Genomic DNA, 19104 nt, shown 5'->3' with positions numbered 1-19104 from the left:
CCTCAAACGTCAGGTCAGGGAAGCCATTACGATGTTTTATTAAGTTTTTGAGACTTTATCAGATGGCAAATTTTGATGTTTTGCCATGGAACAAGAAATTGTTTTTGAGGGGCAAAGGAAAGTCCAGAAATTTCACTCTGAAGAGAAACTCATGGTGGTGTTAGATGAAAAGTCAGGGGATCACCAAAGTCAGTAGGATTCATCCTCCTGGGACTATGAATGGTCTGTATAAAATTTTCATGAAGACTATAACTACAGCAGGTTGTTGAGATATTTCAGTTGTGGGGTCAAAGAGGTGGACAAGACCAGCACTGCCACCCGATCATACATAATAACACCTATAAAAGCCAGCAGAATTCAGACCGTCATCTTCCCTGTCTGCACATTTTCATTTGAGCGTCTGTAATTAAAGAGACAAGAACGCATTTAATACCCTGAACACTTCTCTCATCCACGCTGCGACTCAGTTTAGAGGAGACAGTTTTATTTGGTAGAACAGGGAGAGGGGATAATTTGTTTTGAGGCGCTGGGTATGGTGATGGAAACTAATCGGATGTGAGAGGCATCCATGATTGTACCCTCTCGGGGGCCCGGGGCTGCACAGTGCGCTCTGAGCTGTGTAAACACATTCAGATGCGACTAAAGAGACGACGTGACGAGCTGTGTGAGGTGTTCAATTGCTAATCAATGAAACTCCACACAATTTTCACCATTTTTCCAAGTGTCCATTGGTTCATTTCATACAAAATGTAAACAGACCCACAAATCCACCAATCATGCACAGCGAGAGGCAGATGACATGTGTCTCTCTGTCTTCCAGCTCAGGCTGTGAGTCACCTACGATCTTGTGAGAGTAAGAACTCTCGAGTGAGGAGTCTACAGATTCCATATTTCTGTGGTGAGTATGTGATTGCACTGTTGTACTAATGGAGTCAGTATGATGGAAATGTACATTAGACTGAGTTAGAACGGGTTAAAAGTAGCTTTTCCTTGGTGGCTTTTAATGTGAAATGTATGCAGGAAATGACTTTATTTTACAGCAACTGCAAAAACTGGCTGATTTAAAAATGTATAAATAATGTATTATAAGTGATGAAAGGAGCTTTACTCTGCCAAACTGTTTTCTCTATACCAAGATGTGGAGAATTCACTTTTAACTTTTTGACATTGAGCGTTTCCCTTCGGAACTGACAGAAGCTGATTCTTCTTTTTTTTTTAAACACATCTTCAAGGATAATACAGACAGTGCCTTTAAACAAAGCTTGGGTATATAACTTCACACTACCTCCGGACGGTCCTTCAAGAGGCGACACGAGTCGGGCATTGATGAAGATGGCCAGACATGTGACAACCATCTAACCAGCCTGCAGATTCCTGGATCTACATGTAGGCTGGGAAGATGCCTGCTCACAGAGCCGGCAGCTGCCTGCAGCAGCTTTCCCATCCCATGCCACAACACCACATACATATACTTGCTTGCATCAAAAACCCACATTGGTTCCTATCTTTCTGACAGTCTGGAGACCAAACAGGGCCATGGATGACACCATCGCCTTGGCAACACGCGCTTCATTTACCCACCTGGACACATGTTTGAGAATGCGCTTCACCTGAGATCAGATCAGTTTATAAAACTATTTTCTCCTTGTGGTGTAACCAGGACAATACTGTAAAATACTGTGAGGTTTATTGTGTTCTCTAACTGTCCCGTCTCGTCTGAGTGGAGCCATGAGGAGGAACAACAATGTAAAAGTTGCCTCAGTCTGAGTGACACAACCCCATCTCTTAAAAGATTTTACCTGGCTGTTCCTGATAAACTGGTAACTGAGTACCTATAACTACTGGGTTACAAAAAAAAAGAAAAAAAAAAACCTTGACCTGAAAATGGATTGAAATCTGTTTGATCAAGTATTGTTGATTTAACACAACCCAGGCCTGTGTAACTACAGCACCATAAATGTTCTAATTCTGTTACCATCTTTTTAAAAGCAATAAAAATGCTGATCACAGAAACAAAACAAAACGAAAAAAGACTTACAGATGTGAAGGCTAGGAGTTCCTCTTCAGTCAGTTTGTGCACAGGGTTATTCTTCTGGAAGTCAGTGCTGCAAGATAACACTCTTGGTCATGGCATATCATATACATTATTAAGAAAGCATTATTATTATTATTATTATTATTATTACACACAAACTTTTTCATGGGCTTTCAGTCATATCACAGGGTCTTCATCAGTGGAATCACCCATTAAAAGCTCCAGGACAAGCAAGTAAACCGTGGAAACCTTGAGCAGAGACAGCTTTTTTTTTTTTTTTTTAAACACAAATAAGAAGTCCTAAAAACTGTAACATATGTCGATCCATGACAACTGAGCACACGCATCCACTGATGAAAAGCATGTTGTACTGTTGAAAGCTCTTGTAAGGGAGGGGACCTAAAAAATGGCTGTTTCCAAGGTCAAGACTGAACCTTCAAGCTCAACTGGTTTCATTTCATGTCAAACGCAGAATAGTTACAGTGTGATGTTTTTAAATGTGCCTGACCAAAAAGCGTAAGCGTTAAGAGCAGCCAAAAGCTCAGCATATCCTCCGAGACAGTCCAGACAAGGTCACATTCCCAGAGTTAAAAGGACCGTGGAGAACTCAATTCTCTGATCCCCTCTGACAAGGGACTCTTTGACTTTTTAAGCCCTAAGCTAAATTTTAATAAAAGGTAATCACATCCTGGGTTCTGTTCTCATTAAGACCAGAAGCGCTGATAATGAAGAGGCAATTAAAACACTTGAAGAACTGTGTGTCCGCTCTGGTCTGACCCCTTAAACTGTTCCTGACACTGGCAAAGTCACTGTCTACAACAAACGCCTTTCAGTCGTCCATCCGACTGAAGAAATGCTCCCATTTTAACCAGTGCCACTGTCCACACCGGCTGAGTGGCTACAACTTTATTGGTGCTGTGGTTATCACTATCATCTCACAGCAAGAAGGTTTGAATCCACCCGCCCAGCCTTTTCTGTGCAGAGTTTGCATGTTGTCCCTATGCCCGTGTGGGCTCCCTCCAGGTTCCCCAGCTTCCTCCCACAGTCCAAAAACATGTCTATTAGGTTCACTGGTGACTCATGCAGGTGTGCCCATCTACAGTTCATTTAGACAGACCTGCTGCTCATCCATCATCTCCTAGCAATCTCCCTGACTGCTCCACTGACCTTCACTTGACCCTTCAGGGACCCACCAGCAGCAGGGGAATGAATCACGGACACACTGTGAAGCTAACTGCTATATACTGGGAAGGCTCCGCCTTGTTTCATTACTGAATAGACAGAAGGTTTGCGGTGACGTCTCTGTTAGATGACTACTCCACATACTCTTCAGGCTTTGGAGGTCATTTCTCCTGATTCAAGTTTCTATTGCAACACTTAAACAGACTCATTGAACAGAAAGCAGCAGAAGAAGTGCTGAGGTATCAGGTACTGGACTTACCAGACGCCCAGGATGACAGCCTGCTCCTCTGCACTGAGGTCAGGCAGACTGTACTGATCTGGCTCCGCTAAGCTGATCTTATCCAGTACGGTGTCATCACCCAGACTGTAGTCCTGTAAGCAAAGAAACACACGTGAAGACACGTGTGTGCACACATGCAGCAAGACATAAAACCACCACTAAAGTGCTGCAAAGGGAGGCAGAATGCTGTTCTGGATTAAACTTTACATCATTTTAAGAAACTGCTTCCAGCCACAACAACTGTGAAATACACAACTTTAAGACTGAACCCCTCGCACATGCTTCGGGGGTATTTTCTTAACTATACATATCTACAGACACACAAACACACACATTTGTGCTTAGATCTTTTTAAGAACCCTCATTCACATAATGCATTCCCTTGCCCCTTACTATGACCTTAGCCATCAAAACTGAATTCCTAACCCTGAGCAAAACCCAATTCTAACCCAAACCCTAAAACCTACCCTTACTCTCAGCCCTTTCAAGTTGTGAGGACAGACCAAAATGTCCTCACACCATAAGGTCTGGGCTCAAATTGGTCCTCACCTAGATACATCTACAATGTATATGTATCCATATTTTTTTCTAAAATCCTGGAGCAATATCTATTTCCATTTCTGATGTTTGGCTTCTAAAAATGTGCTAAATAAATGAACTTACATACTTTGTTGCCTTCTAGCTTGACAGTGTTTGTGAGAGAGTGAAATGAAGCTGGTACGTCTTTGGAAACAGACACTATCACACATCTGAATGTGTCTGCAGGGCTTAAGAGCATGCAGATTAGTCTTTTGTAGTAACCATGGAGCATTACTCGTCCGTTGTTGACCATATTCCAGAATTTGAGAGTAGCATTTTTACAGCAATTAAATGCCGCTTCTAGTTGTTTCTTTCCCTCCAAAATAAATGACGAAAATGTTGCTCCTCCTCATTTTCTTTTGGTTTCACCCTAAAAACTGAGGCCTGTGCTTAACCATGGATTTTATCTACCATGCTATCCCCACTGATTGCCTAATTAGATGAGAGTACAGTAGGTCAAATGCTAACGATGGCGAGGAAAGAGAATGAAAATCACAGCACAACTTCAATGCATAGAGATCAGTTCACCTACACATGCACTTTGTTCGCTGACATAGACTCAAGTCTTAGCAAACTGACTGCCTTGTACCCAACAACCAACAGGCTGATGAGTATAAGGACCTGGTGACCAGTTCAACTGCAAGTAGGCTTCACTTATATACCTCAACCTGAGATTTGTGCCAAGTTACACTTTACAGTGTCTCATTTTTCCTATATACACACAGTAATCAGTGGTAGAGGGGCTCAATGTGTTGCACACCACACCAAGACATGTGGACATAAGGAGGCCCGGGATCAAAATGCTTGAGGGTTCAAATGTGAGGCATTACAGAGTTTTAGGACTGAACAATGACAGAGGCAGAGGACAGTCAAGTGCATTCCTCTGGTCTCTAATCTTGGCAAACATACGCTGATGCAAAAAAAAAAAAAAAGAAAAAAAAAGCGCAAACTCAGTCCAAACCCTACACTGTAACAATGTGGTCTGGCACCAGCAACAAGAACCCTGGATCAGACTTGCTTTCATTTAGAACAACACAAGTTGTGTTCCAAATCCAGGCAGACCCACAGCGACAGAAATGGCCCAATTTCCCCCGCTGGCAGTGATTTTGATTGGCCAGTGATCAAGAGCTCCCTCTTCGTCCCCCTCTCTGCTTTCCTTCTACCCATTCTAGACTGGAAGCCAGTGAGCTCTGTTTAATGGCAGCCTTGATTGAGAGCATTTACTCCTCCCTCCTCCAGTAATGAGAGCATTAGTGGTGTGAGCACGGCACAAGGAACTGGAGCTGGGCCACAGCCACGAGACCGAGAGCTTCATGGAAACATTTTTAACCTTTATTACACACTTTCAATCTGGAAGGTGCCCAGCGCAACCGCAGTCTGACCTGCTGGCACGGAGCAGCTCCACTGAAGCAGCTGGGGTTAAGGGCCTTGCTTAAGGACACCACAGCGGTGCTGAGGAGACTGAACTGAACACCTTCGGGCCATTTAGAAAATATACAAACAGAAGATGGAACTAGTGTCTCACTGCTGATTTCTTAAGGTCTATTGTTACTAAGAAGGCAACTTTTTTGTCTTTTGTTTGTACCAAGACTACAAGCCGTCTTCCATCCATCAGAATATCACTGAGTGACCCTGCGACATTTTATTGCATTTCACCCACAGATAGTGCCACAGCCATCTGATGAATCCGAGTGGCTATAAAACTGACCATGAGCATGATTCACTTCCATTATTTTTCCACAATCAATCTGGGACAAAGTCCTAATATTCTTGGCCATGGTGAAGATTTTACAGCTGTGGTGGATGGTTCCTCAGATTTCATGCTGATAACGTTTTCTTAGGGTAGCCCCAGTTTGGTGGCTGTTAACAGGATTTCTGCAGGGTTTACAAGCTAAAGATTTATAAGTCTTTTTTTTAATTACCACATAGAATGCGATCTAATAAGTTTCACAGCCATGCTGACCAAAGTATGAGAAGTATGAAGAAACACCCAGTAGACACGATTAGGCCAAGAATCTCTCTCAGAACAAAAATCTGCTCTGCTGACATACGTGGCAAACTAGATGGCAGCCCCCAGCAATGGAAGGTAAATGAATGTGCTGCATGTAAACACACACTGTGTGTGTCTGTTTAAAGAATATGTGTTTTAAAGACTCCCCCCACCCCCCTACCCGGTGGTCTCCCTCAAGCCCAATGAGCTTAGTGTAAGACGGTAGCCATCATTCTCTTTTCTTGCTGGTTGGCGTTTCGGTGTGAGAGTGTGTGTCTCAGCACACTGTAGTGGGCGTGTGACCAGCACTTCATCAGAAAGTGGTTGACACACTCTGGACATTGGAGCTGTAACCATGCAGCGGTGCAAAAATGCCAACAGGGAGTAAATTCCCAGCAATAAAATATATATATATATTTTTTTTTTTCCCTTTTTCACGCATGTGAGTAATGGGCTGTCACAGTCTTACATGACACACACACACAAAAGGAACATAGTGCACAATGATGTGTAATGAGGACACCCCTCCCCTTTCTGGATTCCACTAAAAAAATCTCAGGATCTACCATATGGCCTTCTCAAAGCGTACGAATTAGCATTGGCCAGACAACCTACTCCAACCCAAGTATAACCAAATCATGACTGAAGTTATCTCAGGTGTCTTTTCCTATAAAGCAGGTTTAGGCTGGACTCTTTGTAATGATTTCACAGAGGCCAGTATTTTGAGATGATAATAATATTAGCGACAGGGCGGGAAACCACTTCACGACCTTTTGGGGTGTCCCTTACCAGATTCCACGCAAATGAATAGATGAGGTAAAAGTGCTCTGAAAACAGAGACCGATGTTTTATTCAACAAACTGAAATATACTGAACAAAGGAAAAATCATCAGAACTATCCAAATAATGACAGGCAGTCTTATTCTCTCACAACCTGAGGGGCCCTTAAGATGAAGGATTGTCAGCCAGATGCCTGCCATAAACTGAAGCTGCATTCCTGAAGTGATAAAATGATATGTCTCCCCGGTTAATCATGCGTCTACATATACAATCCACGTGAATTAGCTACCTACCTATTCAGTAATTCAGATATTACTCCCCAAATGTTTTTTATGAAAATTAGTTCAAACCCCATGTCTATGTGATGTGAAATAGCCAAGTTCTGAACTGCAAAATTGAATCCGCTGTTAGACATGTAACCACACTGCCACCTGTAATCCTTGTGTTTAGAGTGTATAATTATTATACAAGACCCTAGATTGTATTTCATTATATTGTTAATCAGTTATCTAACTGCTGTTCATCTATTCACAGTATTAAAAATCATCTTGACTGTCAATTAGTCCTGTATATCATTATGAGTAATGCCTAGATGTGCTGCCCTGTGAATGTTGCTCAAACCACATACATTGATATTTCATGTAATTATTACATAGAATTCATTTTGAGAAACACTATGGATTGATCATGGTGATGAGCTTGAGTAGGTCATCATTGATCTTGGTGTGTAAAACCTCAATTAAGTTTATATCCTTGGAGTAAGAAAAGTTCCAAATCAATTCCTTCCCCCTTTCCTTGAGACAAAGGAGTTAACGCGCATTGGAGGCGAGTTGCAATCCGGGCATGAACTGCCATTTCTCCACCCATAATGTACGTCCAGACCTACCAGCTGATAAAAGAGCTGGCTGCCTGTTGGAAAATTTAACTCTCTTCCTTTTTGGAGTTCTTCTATTACTCTTTTTTCTTTACTCGTTTTTTTCCATTTTGTCCTTCGCGATTTTCTCGTATCATCTGAAGGTCGTCAATGGTAGCGACGGGATGGAGTATCTCCCTGAGTATCTTCCTTGTCTCTGTGAAACACCTAACACTTCATCCATGGAAGACCCCGCAATTCCTCAATAGGGCCACCAGTGCGTTCATGTTATTGTCAGAAGAGAGATACGCTCCTCTCCATCACTCTCTGTTGTCTGGACTCTGTTCCCTCCCTTAAACGAATTACTAGTATAAATGACGTATTATGTCAGTGAAGTATTACAAAAGAAAAAAGCTAAAAAGTTGAAAAAATAAACAAAACTAGCAATTTCTCTGAATTTGTGACAATTTGGTCTGTGTGAGTTCCTTGTGGGGATTAATAAAGTTTTTCTGATTCTAATTCTGATTGATGCTTCTTCTTGTATCAGCAAAAAAGCCAAAAACAGGTTGCTCAATCTAAAGGATATTAGGCTTCACCCTCAACCAGGTGGTCACAAAATCCCTGACCATATTCCATCTTTAAAACAAGGGGACAATGGAGATAAAGTTCAGCAGTGCATGGGGATTCCAATGGGTCAATAGTAGCAACAGGCTTCAGACTGTATTAAAGGTCCAGAGGTGGACATCTCCCTCTGCTGTTGATGTTGGGCATTACACAGTATTTGCCCTTGCTCAATATTCTCGGCAGCAGGGAAGGCTGAGATGATCGCGAACAGCTGAATCTGGGCAGGATCATCTTTTACGCACAAAAGATGGAAAACTGCTGCCAAGGCAAGTCAATCGGAGAGCACCAACCAGAGACTTCATATGTAGGGAGATCTAGGGTTCTCACCAACAAAGTGGGGGAAGCACAGTGCTTTTAATGGCTCCTGCACAAGATTCTATAGCTTCTGCAGCTTAAATAAAGAAATATAGCTTAAATGAAGCAGTAAGGAATTTAAAAAGACAATGCAGGAAGGCAGAGCAGAAATGGAAGAAGGACAAACACATGGACTGCTTTGCTTCTCTTAAACCTCCCATATCCACTTACCAGTGTACAAAGAAGCAGGGAACTGATTCCATTAGTTGGTATAACAAGATAGTGGAGATTGGCAACACATTAAAACAGAACTGAGAGAGCACGATGTTGACTCTTGCCCATCCTCAGTACAAACTCACTTACCCTGAAACGCTCTGTTGCACTTTCAAACTCCACCTGCCCTTCAGCCTGCATTCCCACTTGGTTTTTAAAAGCAGTATTTCAGATGGTTGGTCCAGATATTTTAGCTGTTGTTAACTGTTCTCTGTCTAGTGGCATTTCTCTCTCTAATTTAGCCCCTGTTTACCCCCTCTTAAAGAAATCCTTGCTGGATTCATCTGGTTTAAGTAATTTGAGACCCATCTCTAAGCTGCCTTTTTTTTTAATCTAATTTTTTTTTAAATTGTCTTCACACAACTGATTTATTTTATTAACACCAATCTCATTTTTGAAAAAAAAAAAAAAAATGAAAAATCAGTCGGGTTTTTGCTCTGTGCTCAGCAGAGACTGCTCTGGTCAAGGTCACCAATGATTTATTGCTTGCTGCTGATCCAGGACTGTACTCCATTTAATTCTACTAAACCTCAGCTCAGCCTTTGACACAGTGGACCACAATGTCTTAATCAGCTGTCTGAAAAACTACGTTGGCATCAGTGACTTGGCTCTGAATTGGTTCATCATGTATCTGTCTAACAGGTCCTTCTCTGTTGTGCTTGGAGATGCTTTCTCCCCTTGTGCTCCTCTATTTTGTGGCACCAATAGGGGTCCCATATCTGTAATATTGCTTTCCATTGCCATGCTATAATTCATCTACAGATCTAGAAAAGATCCAGATACCTGCTTTTATCTCCTCCACACATTTCAAACGAGTTTTCCCCACTCACTGACAAAGTTAGCAACACCAACGACCATAGTCGAATGTATGCCTGGTGCCAGAGCGGGCTAACGGTGAATCCAATTTAAAGCAGCAGGCTAAGAATAAACATAAATGTAGTAAGACTGTTTTTCACAACACCCGATTACACCACTCAGAGGTCATTAAAATTAATGCTGAGTTGGTGTGTACATATGCAAAGACAATGTTGAACTCTGAAGTCTATTAATCAACCATAAACCTAAACTCAATTATAAAATCCAGAATAAAATTTAAAATCCTGCTCCACACCTACAAAGCCCTCAATGATGATGCACCATCACATCCTAAGGAGCTCATAGTACCCTGTTGGTTCATTAGAACACTGCCAGAGCCTCCAAAAGTAGAACAGGAGTCAGATCCTTCAGCTCTCAGGTTCCTCTAGTGTGGAACCATCTACCAGTTTGGGTCTGGGAGACAGACACCCTCTCCATGTTTAAGAGGAGGCTAAAAACTTTCCTCTTTCCTCATTCCTGTCCTTGAACCATCCCCTAGTTATGCTGCAATAGGCTTCGAATGCCTTAGAATTCTAAGACAAGCTACCACATCACACCCAATCCTCGCTGCTCTTCACTGGTCACCTGTGAGTTTTAAATTTGACTGAAAAATTTTACTGCTTATTTTTAAAGCCTGTGAATGGTCAGGACCTACTCACTTCCTACACCTATAGATCCCCTGGCATCGCCCTAGTAACAGTTTAAAAAAATGACTTGATTTGTCATTAAAGGTGATGGGCCCTTTGCTGCCCAGGCCCCTCAGCTATGAACTCACTGCCTGAGGATTTTAGCCAAAACCTGTGTCATCTTTTATCTCACACACAATGAAGCACTGCTCAGCAAGTAACAATGTCTGGCTTTACTTGTCCACACATGTTGGACAAGCGGTAAAGAGTGTAGCAGGTAACCTGTAGTCTAAATCTACATGAGTGAAGGTAAGTGTTGCTGAAGCAGAGCTTAACAGTCAGTTAAGTGAACAACAATAAAGAAGACATCATTAAGCTGGAAAGAAGTCAAGAGGAGCTCATACCTTAGGCAGGCAGGCCTGAGGTGTGGGAGTGTGACTGGGCTCACTGTCCACCTGGTCAGGCTGGTCCTGCTTCCTGCTGACCTCAAGGATGAGCTGAGCTAGGTACTTCTGCTGGAAACGGGTCCGTTTGCCCAGGGCACCTTGATTGACCAAATACAATTAATTGTCACCTTCAATTCAGCTATCAGGCTTGATCAATATCAGTGTGTCCAGGAAGATCATTAGTATGATCGCCTCCTCTTATATTTTGAGGCCTGAGTACTGCTGTATTTTACGTACCAGTCATGTTGATATTCAGCCCTGAGAGCTCCTGGGCCTTCTTCATGTGGTCCTTAGCTGGCTGGTACTCGTAGTAGGTCAGACTGGTGTACACACACTCCAGGTGGAACTGGATGGCCAGGTTTCTCTGTTCCGACAACAGGGACTGGCATTTCAGCACTGTGAAAGACAGGACAGGATTTCTTCATCACTACCAACAATGCAGTGCCCAAGTGTGCATTTTTTCCTGACACGATACAAACAAAGAACAACAGGAGCAGGTGGTCAACGAGCTTGTTGGCCCACTCCAAGCACGGCTATTTTTAGGCTAATCTGTATGAAACGTTACTCTTGCTTTGACTTTCAAAACTAGCTTTGGACATACCCATGTGTTTTTGAAGGTGCAATTTCAAGCTTAAATTTGAATTTATCACTTAACACTAAACATCTTTGCCAAAAAAAATCACAAGTGTGTGTTGATAGGATATGACACAATCATGCAAACACATGTCTCGGTACACAATAGATCCTGATTGGTATAATGGACCCAGCTGACATTCAACATGAATAAAAACAGACTTTAAAAAAGGTACAGGAATCCAAGTTGTCCCTTAAGCACCGTTGCATGTGAACTCACAATTGCAATCCCAAAGAAGTGAGGCCTGGATTAAAAAGACAGACAACAGAGAACAGAGGTGATGGCAAAAGAAGATGAAAGCTTCGCCTCCTCCTCTGAGCAGAGTGGCTCTCTCTCTCTCTCTTTCTTTCCATTTGATCTGATTATTAATCCGGGCCTGTCACCGAGACAGAGAGATTACCCTCAACCGAAACCGGCAGGAGAAAGGAAGCTGAGAGGAGGTGTATAATTCATGATCAGAAAATCATACACTTTCATCCCCACATTCAACATTAATGTGGTGACACTGAGGCTGATGGCGCCCGGAGTGAACAAGAAGAGAGAGAGAGAGCCAGATTTACATGCAACACATCTGTGTCACCTTTAAGCACCAGTAGTTTCACACTGCTGGAACATTTCTGCTGGCTGCGTGAGCTGTTCTCTACAGCAGAGCACTGATGGAGCACTCTTGACCTAACTTGACCGAGATCCTCCTCAGCTTTACTTTGTGTTTAGTGCTAACATTAGCATGCTATCATGTTAAACAGTTTGTCATGCATGTCAGCATTAGGAGCATGTTAGCTTATTAGCTCAAAGTACCACCGTGCCTAAGTACTGCCTCATTAGCATGGCTATAAACTCGTAGACTTGTTTCAGTCGTGCGTACTTCGTGTGGTAACTGGTACTAGTAAGCGTTTGCATGCTAACACACTAAACGAAGACAGCGGAACGTGATGAACATTTCATTCTGCATTAGCATTTAGCACCAATGTTGCCCAACATGTCTGCAAATGCATGTTTATAAGCATTGATGTTCAATCTTATGAATAGTTTAGGTCAATTACTTCATCAGAATAATTAATGCACCTGTCTCGAGTTTGTTTGCTGAGAACTACAATAGCAAGCTCTTACAGGAAATTACTGAAGCTTATTTTCAAAATAAAACTATGTATCTTTTTTTAAAAGATTTAGAAATTCAGTAGGAACCAGTGGACAGAAAGTGTTTAGAGACGGACTAAGATATTGTTGGTTTGCGTCTTTCTAGGAGAGTCGCTATCAATAGGAAAAAGGGAATAACATCAGTCTTTTCCTTTCATGATAAAATTAGAAACTCGAAATATGTAAATTGCATCATGAATCTTTGTGCCAACCATCCATCTGTTTACAGATGTTTTTTTTTTTAACCTTGGTCCAAAAAACACTCAGTACTTGAGTTGATCTAAGCCGGTCTCCGGGGGAGAACTGCACCTTTCAAAACCTTCAAACAGTCTGCAGAGACACACAAAAGACATTCATGACTTTGTCCCAATCCGGGCAGTTAAATGATCCCTTGAATGCTGCCAAAAACCAATGTGACAGCTAAAACAAAGACACAATTAAAGTGTTGTTCTCAGTATAAATAGTTAATTAAAGCTGTCAAACTGTTAATGAGCAGCGTAAGAAAAAAGGGATGAGGAAAAGTCAGCGGCAAACACCTCCCCAGAGCTGTGCAGCATGGAGAAAACACATCTGTATGCTTTTCACAGCAACCCCCTCACCCCTCTCCTCTCATCACTCATAAAGGGACTGTGTGGCCAACTGGTCCTCAGTAATACGGATCAGGCTGTTTTGAAGCCTGCGCATAATGCTCACGCTTCACATTCATCACCATCACACAAGAGAGACTGCAATCCAATAAACACACCCTCTGCCTTTAAACAATAAACTCCTGCAAGCAACGCACCATGAGGACAAAAGCGAACAATCGCACAAATATGTTTAATGTCCCCTGGTAACAGTCCTGCTGGTTGGTTATCATCATTTTTTTTTTTTTGTTATAAAGAGGGGATTAAATTCACACACAGAGGCACAAAATATTCTCTAAACCAATTAATCAAAGACTGTTATTCTAATTGAACTAAACAACAGTTTCTGGATTAATAGCATTTCTATAATGCTTTGTGGCCCAATGCAACAGTTCAAATAAGAAGCGCAGGGAGAGGGAGAACACATCTCTCAAATTAAAAGTCTACTTCGTGCTTCACACATGAGCTCAGCAGCAGATATCAAACAGCAGTCCAATAGCTAAATCCAGCCATCCAGCTAAAAACATTCAGCCCACAATCAAAGATTTAGCTTTCTTCTTTTTTTTTTTTTAAGGTAGCATCAAACCTTTAACATGATTTTTCATCAATCTACTGTAGGTAACAATATCAGGTCTGATGAATATGTCGTATTATCTACTAATAATCAATACTACATGTGAAGAGATGCATGCAAACCAAGGCTACAAGGCCTCATACTGCACGAGACTACTTTGGTTCTACAATGGACAGTGCCTGTCACTCAAAGAAAGTCTAACAGACATACAGGATATGTAAATAGAGCTGCGGTGATTAGTTGATTAATTGATTAGTCAAATATTCCCCAGTGAAGACGTCACAGACGTGATGGCTTGCTGCTTTTCTTTGACATACCTGATTGTAAACCTCATGTCTTAGGGCTTTCAGTCAAATAAAAACATTGACATTTCATAAACAGGCCAATTAATCGAGAAAATAATTGGCATATTAATCAACAGAGAAAATAAGCCCTATGAGAGCCACAACTGAACAAACTAAATGAAAGGAAAATGAACTCACATCCACACTGGTGTTTCCAGGTGGTTTTAACAGAAACCTCCGCCCAAAGTGAGATGAGTGAATAACATAAAAACAGCTACATCTCTTCTTCTTTGTCTTCTTTTCAGATGGGAAACAACAAAGCTGCATCACAGCTGACATCTGGTACAGTGTGACCCTAATTTGCAGAGCTGTTGAACTGTACTGGGTTATACTGGGTACTGTTCCTAATATTTTGTCCTTCCCAATTAAGGTTGACAAAATATTAGGAACACCTCTCTATATAACCCGCTACACATGACTTTTGGATTACACTGCAACATAAACAAGGTATTGACCTTGCAATCGTCACAACAATGGCTGAAATGACTGCCCCTACTACAATTCTCCAGAGCTGTAAAATCTAGTCTGTCACGGTTCTACACCGCTGTGCAGAGTGAGAGCCTTTACTTCACGTCTCCGTGGTACCTGAAGCAACATGGCCACCACCACCACAGCACCCTGCACTGTTACGATGGAGGTGAACAGCTCCTAACACACAAACAAGCAAGCAACACTATAGAGAACAGGCAACCCTTCAACAATGGTGCTTTCATTCTACCACCATAGGTCCATTTATGAATGGTCCCATGGTGGTCCATTCATAAATGGACCACCATGGGACCACCTCTGATTTAAAGCTCCAGCCCTGCAATGCAACACAGAACATACATTCAATGTTTAAGAATATAAGCCTCATAGTCCTGAACCCACACCAAAAGCAGCCAAATGTATGGGGATGAGCCAAATCTATGACAGACCTTTGTCCATGCAGCTGTGGGCCAAGTCGAGCAGCTGTGGAGAACGAGCCTCCAGGATTTGCTGATGCAGGTTGATGTAGCGTAGGGTCCACCAGGGCAGCAGCTACACATACATATATATATTAAAAAAAAACAAAAAAAAAAAACAGAGGAGACAAGTAAGTATATGTGAGAAAGGCAAGGGACTTAAAATATAACAATGAATATTTAATAAAAAAAAAAAAAAGAGTTTTACCAGTTTATCTACACTGCTTTATTTGAAAGTGGAAGTGAATCAGTAACTCATGAAATTGTGTGCGTGGTAGGTCAAAGTTCAAACAGAGGTCTGGCTATAAACTGACTGGTTAGAGGGGCACCAAAAAGATGCCATCTACAGATACAGATCTAAAGTGGCAAAAAAAATAGCAAGCGAACCCTTTGGAATTACCTGCATTTATGTGTTTCTTCATCTAAGTTACAACTATAAACAAACACAATCTATTTCTACTAATGATACACATATGATTGTATTGCTCTTGTCCATTTTGGACACACAATTCAAACTTTGACAGTGGAGGAACCCCTCAACTAAAGACATCAACAAAAGCTACATGGAGTCAGGAGTTAGTAAAACTGCTGTTAACTGGCAGAGAAATTCACAGCCGTCAGGTTGGACCTGCAGCCCCACAATGGACTGTACTACAGGTACAGTTATCCCTATAAATTGCAGCTATCCCAGCACCGCAGTCAGAGAACCGAGGGGTGTGTAAAGTAAGAGGAACTGGGAGGGACAGCTTCATTTAATGTCATAAAATGATCACATTTCAACCAAGTTTCGGTGAGCAAGAGGATGTCAATATTATTTGAGATGAAAGTCATTGCAGATGAATGACTTGTTACTGAGTGACCTTACATTTTACAGAGCAGTTTTAATGGGAGCCAAGTGAGCACTGATGGACTTATTCAGAGGAGAGCGTTCAACATAAATTTAATTATTGGCATTTACTCCAGGCCAGTTGGATTTTCTATAAACCATGTTATCAGGCCCGGCGGCTGAGAAAAGAAACTTAGGGTTGGACGGGCTGTTGGTAATAATGCACAGGAATAGGAGCAGCAGCACTATGACCACTCCACAAGTGGGGGGGCCTTGGCGGGCAAGTGTTTTTGGTGGACCGAGAAGAGAAAGAAAAGCGAGGGCAGGTGTTATGATTGGACACTGAGGGTCTTCACACCTCACTCTACATCTAAGAGATTTCTAAAATCTGGCTTTAAAATTACAGACCTCTGCCTGGGTAATGTCATTACATCCAGGGTGGATGACTGCATTTCAGACATATGAGTGTTTGGCTAGAAGACCGGGAGTCAGCTCTAGAATGTCAGAAACCCTTGAACCTGGAAAGCAGTGGGTCTCAAGAGATCTGCTCTCGATATTCCTCACAGTTGAATCTCCACAAGCGCGGTAGAAAGATAGGGTCCCAAGCTGTGGTGAGGAAGTGGGGACTGTCTGCGAGGTGAACCGGCAGGTTGAGCATCCATGGTGCCTGGGTGAAATGGGGTGTGGAGCAGTGGGTTTTGAGAACAGTAGAGTGGCCTTGAGACTTGAGAAGCACTCCATCTGAGGTGATGCAGAGAGTGGGGACGCAGACAAAAGTGTGGGAGGACAAGGGTCAGCAGCCAGTAGAGAAAAATCCTGGAGATCAAGGATACTGAATCACACTTTCTCTGCAGGATGCCAAAGGTTGGGGGAGTACAGGAGCAGGCACTGTCCAGGGCTCAGGACTGTAGTGGAGTGAAGCTAACAGGGGCTTTGGATTCAACCCCAAGCTGGAACCAGTGGTCTTCACTGGAGGCTGGAGCAGTATTACCAGCAGCAGGAGGAGGAAGAGAACCAGTGGTTAGAGATATTTTGTTCCAGCTCTGAGGTAAGTCCAGTCATGGCTCTCAGACACCTTAACATCCAGTCTGATGACTCGAGCCCTCCATCCAGAACAGATATAGAAGATAAACCATCATCTAAGTGGTTCATAAAAGTGGCTTAAACCCAGATAAACATCGGTTTCTGGGTCAGGTCAAGCCACCAGGTTTGTTTGAGCATGTGCTCAAGGAAGCAAGTGAAAGTGGGAACAAAAGTCCCGAAACCAGCAGTCTGTCATCAGTAGCATAACCTGCCAACTATGCAGCTATTATTATTTTATCTGAGTCTGTTCATTATATCTCCTTTAATACTATGTAGACCACTTGAGTTTATTATTATTCTTACAAAATAATCCCAATTTAAACTATAATTCAAGTACTAGTCAGGGAAATTGAACTTGGATATTTTCCTACATAACTAATACAATTTATTAAGATTTTGCGTTCTAAATAATGTGTCTTTACTTCAGAAAATACCTGTGTAGGTTTAATAAATAAACACATAAAATCCAGAGAGCTACATGCTGAGGACAAGTGGCAGAGAGGAAAAAAATGAAGCCATGTAGATGCTATATTCCCCCTTTACACCAAAATGCCCTTTACCCCCCTGTACCCTCCTGCTGGGGGAGTGGAAGTCAACCACGTAAAAAAGCTTCTTTGCAAGTCAGGGAGGATATATCTCCTGCTTTCCAATGTGATTTCCAATGTGAGATGACCTTTGTTGCGTGGTTAACGTGGAGGTTTAATTGTCTGTCTCACAGAATCAATACCCTCCAACGCACGTGCGCTCTGACTAAGCATGCTCATACATATATTCATCGTATCAGCATACACGCATGTTGCGCTTGAGTTCAAACCCCACCTGGAGGGAGTGGTGGCGGCGGTGTGGGGTTGTGCACTTAAAGCTAGTACTTCACAGTTCGATAGTCTCACCTCTCCGCTGCTTGGTGGAAAACAGTGCTGCTAAGTAATTCTCTTATCCCTCATTAGCATTTAAAGAGCAAGTTAACACTGAACCGTCTCACAGCAGAAAGTGGGGGGGGGGTCTATTCCACTTAGTTATGTTCACATCCCAGTTAGTGATGTTAGAGCGGGCATTTGACACACACTTATAGAGGACAGGGAAGGACAGAGGCCAGAGGGACAGATGCAAAGATTGGTTAAAAAAGACAGGAAGAGCTGAGACACTGAGCTCATGAAGTGGCTCTTCTTAAATAAGCAAGAAGCCTTCCAGCAACCAGTCTGCTGGAAACTTACTAAGACGCAGTCAGCCTCTAAGGTTAGGTTAGCTGTTGATGCGCCACTCCTCAGTTTATAAAAAAGGCATTTCTCAGTTTTGTCAGTGTTACTTAACCCTTGGCCAGAAAGCTCTGTGTTAAGTTAAGCTTTGCATTTTGCTGCCTTCTGCCTGTTTCACCTCTGACCACACCAAGGCTCCCTGGGAGTTAAGTTACTCTTCAAAAGTCATGAGACAGACCCAAGTGTTCTCCCAATTCAGAGCCACAATTAAAATCATTTTCAAGTCCAGGGCTTTAAATTTGTACTTAGTTTGTAAAAAAAAAAAAAAATGGATGGGAACCCTAAAACATACAAGGCAACATCCAAAGTCATCCTGGGATGAGACAGTCTTTGAAAATTTACTTGCCCCTCAAGTTTCTGTCTATTTTGTTTAAAGTATTTATTTTTCTAAGGTAAATCTGGAGTCTTTATTGATTTTTGTATATTCTAGGTGCCTGTGTTTGTCTCTTTGCTGCTGTGACAGATGCAATTTCCCATTTGTGGGACTAATAAAGGTGTATCTTATCTTATCTTCAGTATGAAATTAGACATTTTAGAATTCCTTTGTGGAAATCAAACTCTGGTCTGAGAGGTGAAACCTGTATTTGTGGCAGGCAGGTTGTGGCTGAAGTACAGTAGCACTGCCTCTGTGTATTCTTGACTACTTACATGTAGATACATGTAAGGACTACTTTTTTTATTGAGAGAAGGTTTGAGTAGGCCCCTGTACTACACATTATACAGTGTGTATAATGCACACTGGTAACTGTAAACACTGTGAAGCCTACTTTCTGTGGCCTTAAGGACTAAAACGACCTCCAGCATTTACTAGATACTATAAACATTCTAAATGATATAAAGCTCTGAATAACCATTTAAAAAAC

The 19104-nt window shown here is 42.1% G+C and overlaps 1 protein-coding gene across 1 annotated transcript in view; it reads right to left on the bottom strand.

Moving 5' to 3' along the window:
* ttc27 (tetratricopeptide repeat domain 27) overlaps window positions 1–19104 on the bottom strand; it is a 47106-nt gene that overhangs the window by 18534 nt on the left and 9468 nt on the right. The window contains exons 5-9 of the mRNA XM_041050638.1: window positions 15050–15152; window positions 11055–11213; window positions 10776–10915; window positions 3477–3589; window positions 2039–2105 (exon numbers count right to left, since the gene is read on the bottom strand). Of these exons, the coding sequence (XP_040906572.1) occupies window positions 2039–2105; window positions 3477–3589; window positions 10776–10915; window positions 11055–11213; window positions 15050–15152 (582 nt within the window). The remainder of the gene's footprint in view (window positions 1–2038; window positions 2106–3476; window positions 3590–10775; window positions 10916–11054; window positions 11214–15049; window positions 15153–19104) is intronic.

The sequence above is a fragment of the Toxotes jaculatrix genome, chromosome 11, assembly GCF_017976425.1.
Source record: "Toxotes jaculatrix isolate fToxJac2 chromosome 11, fToxJac2.pri, whole genome shotgun sequence".
NCBI lineage: Eukaryota > Metazoa > Chordata > Actinopteri > Toxotidae > Toxotes > Toxotes jaculatrix.
This window is presented reverse-complemented; position numbering and strand designations above follow the sequence as displayed.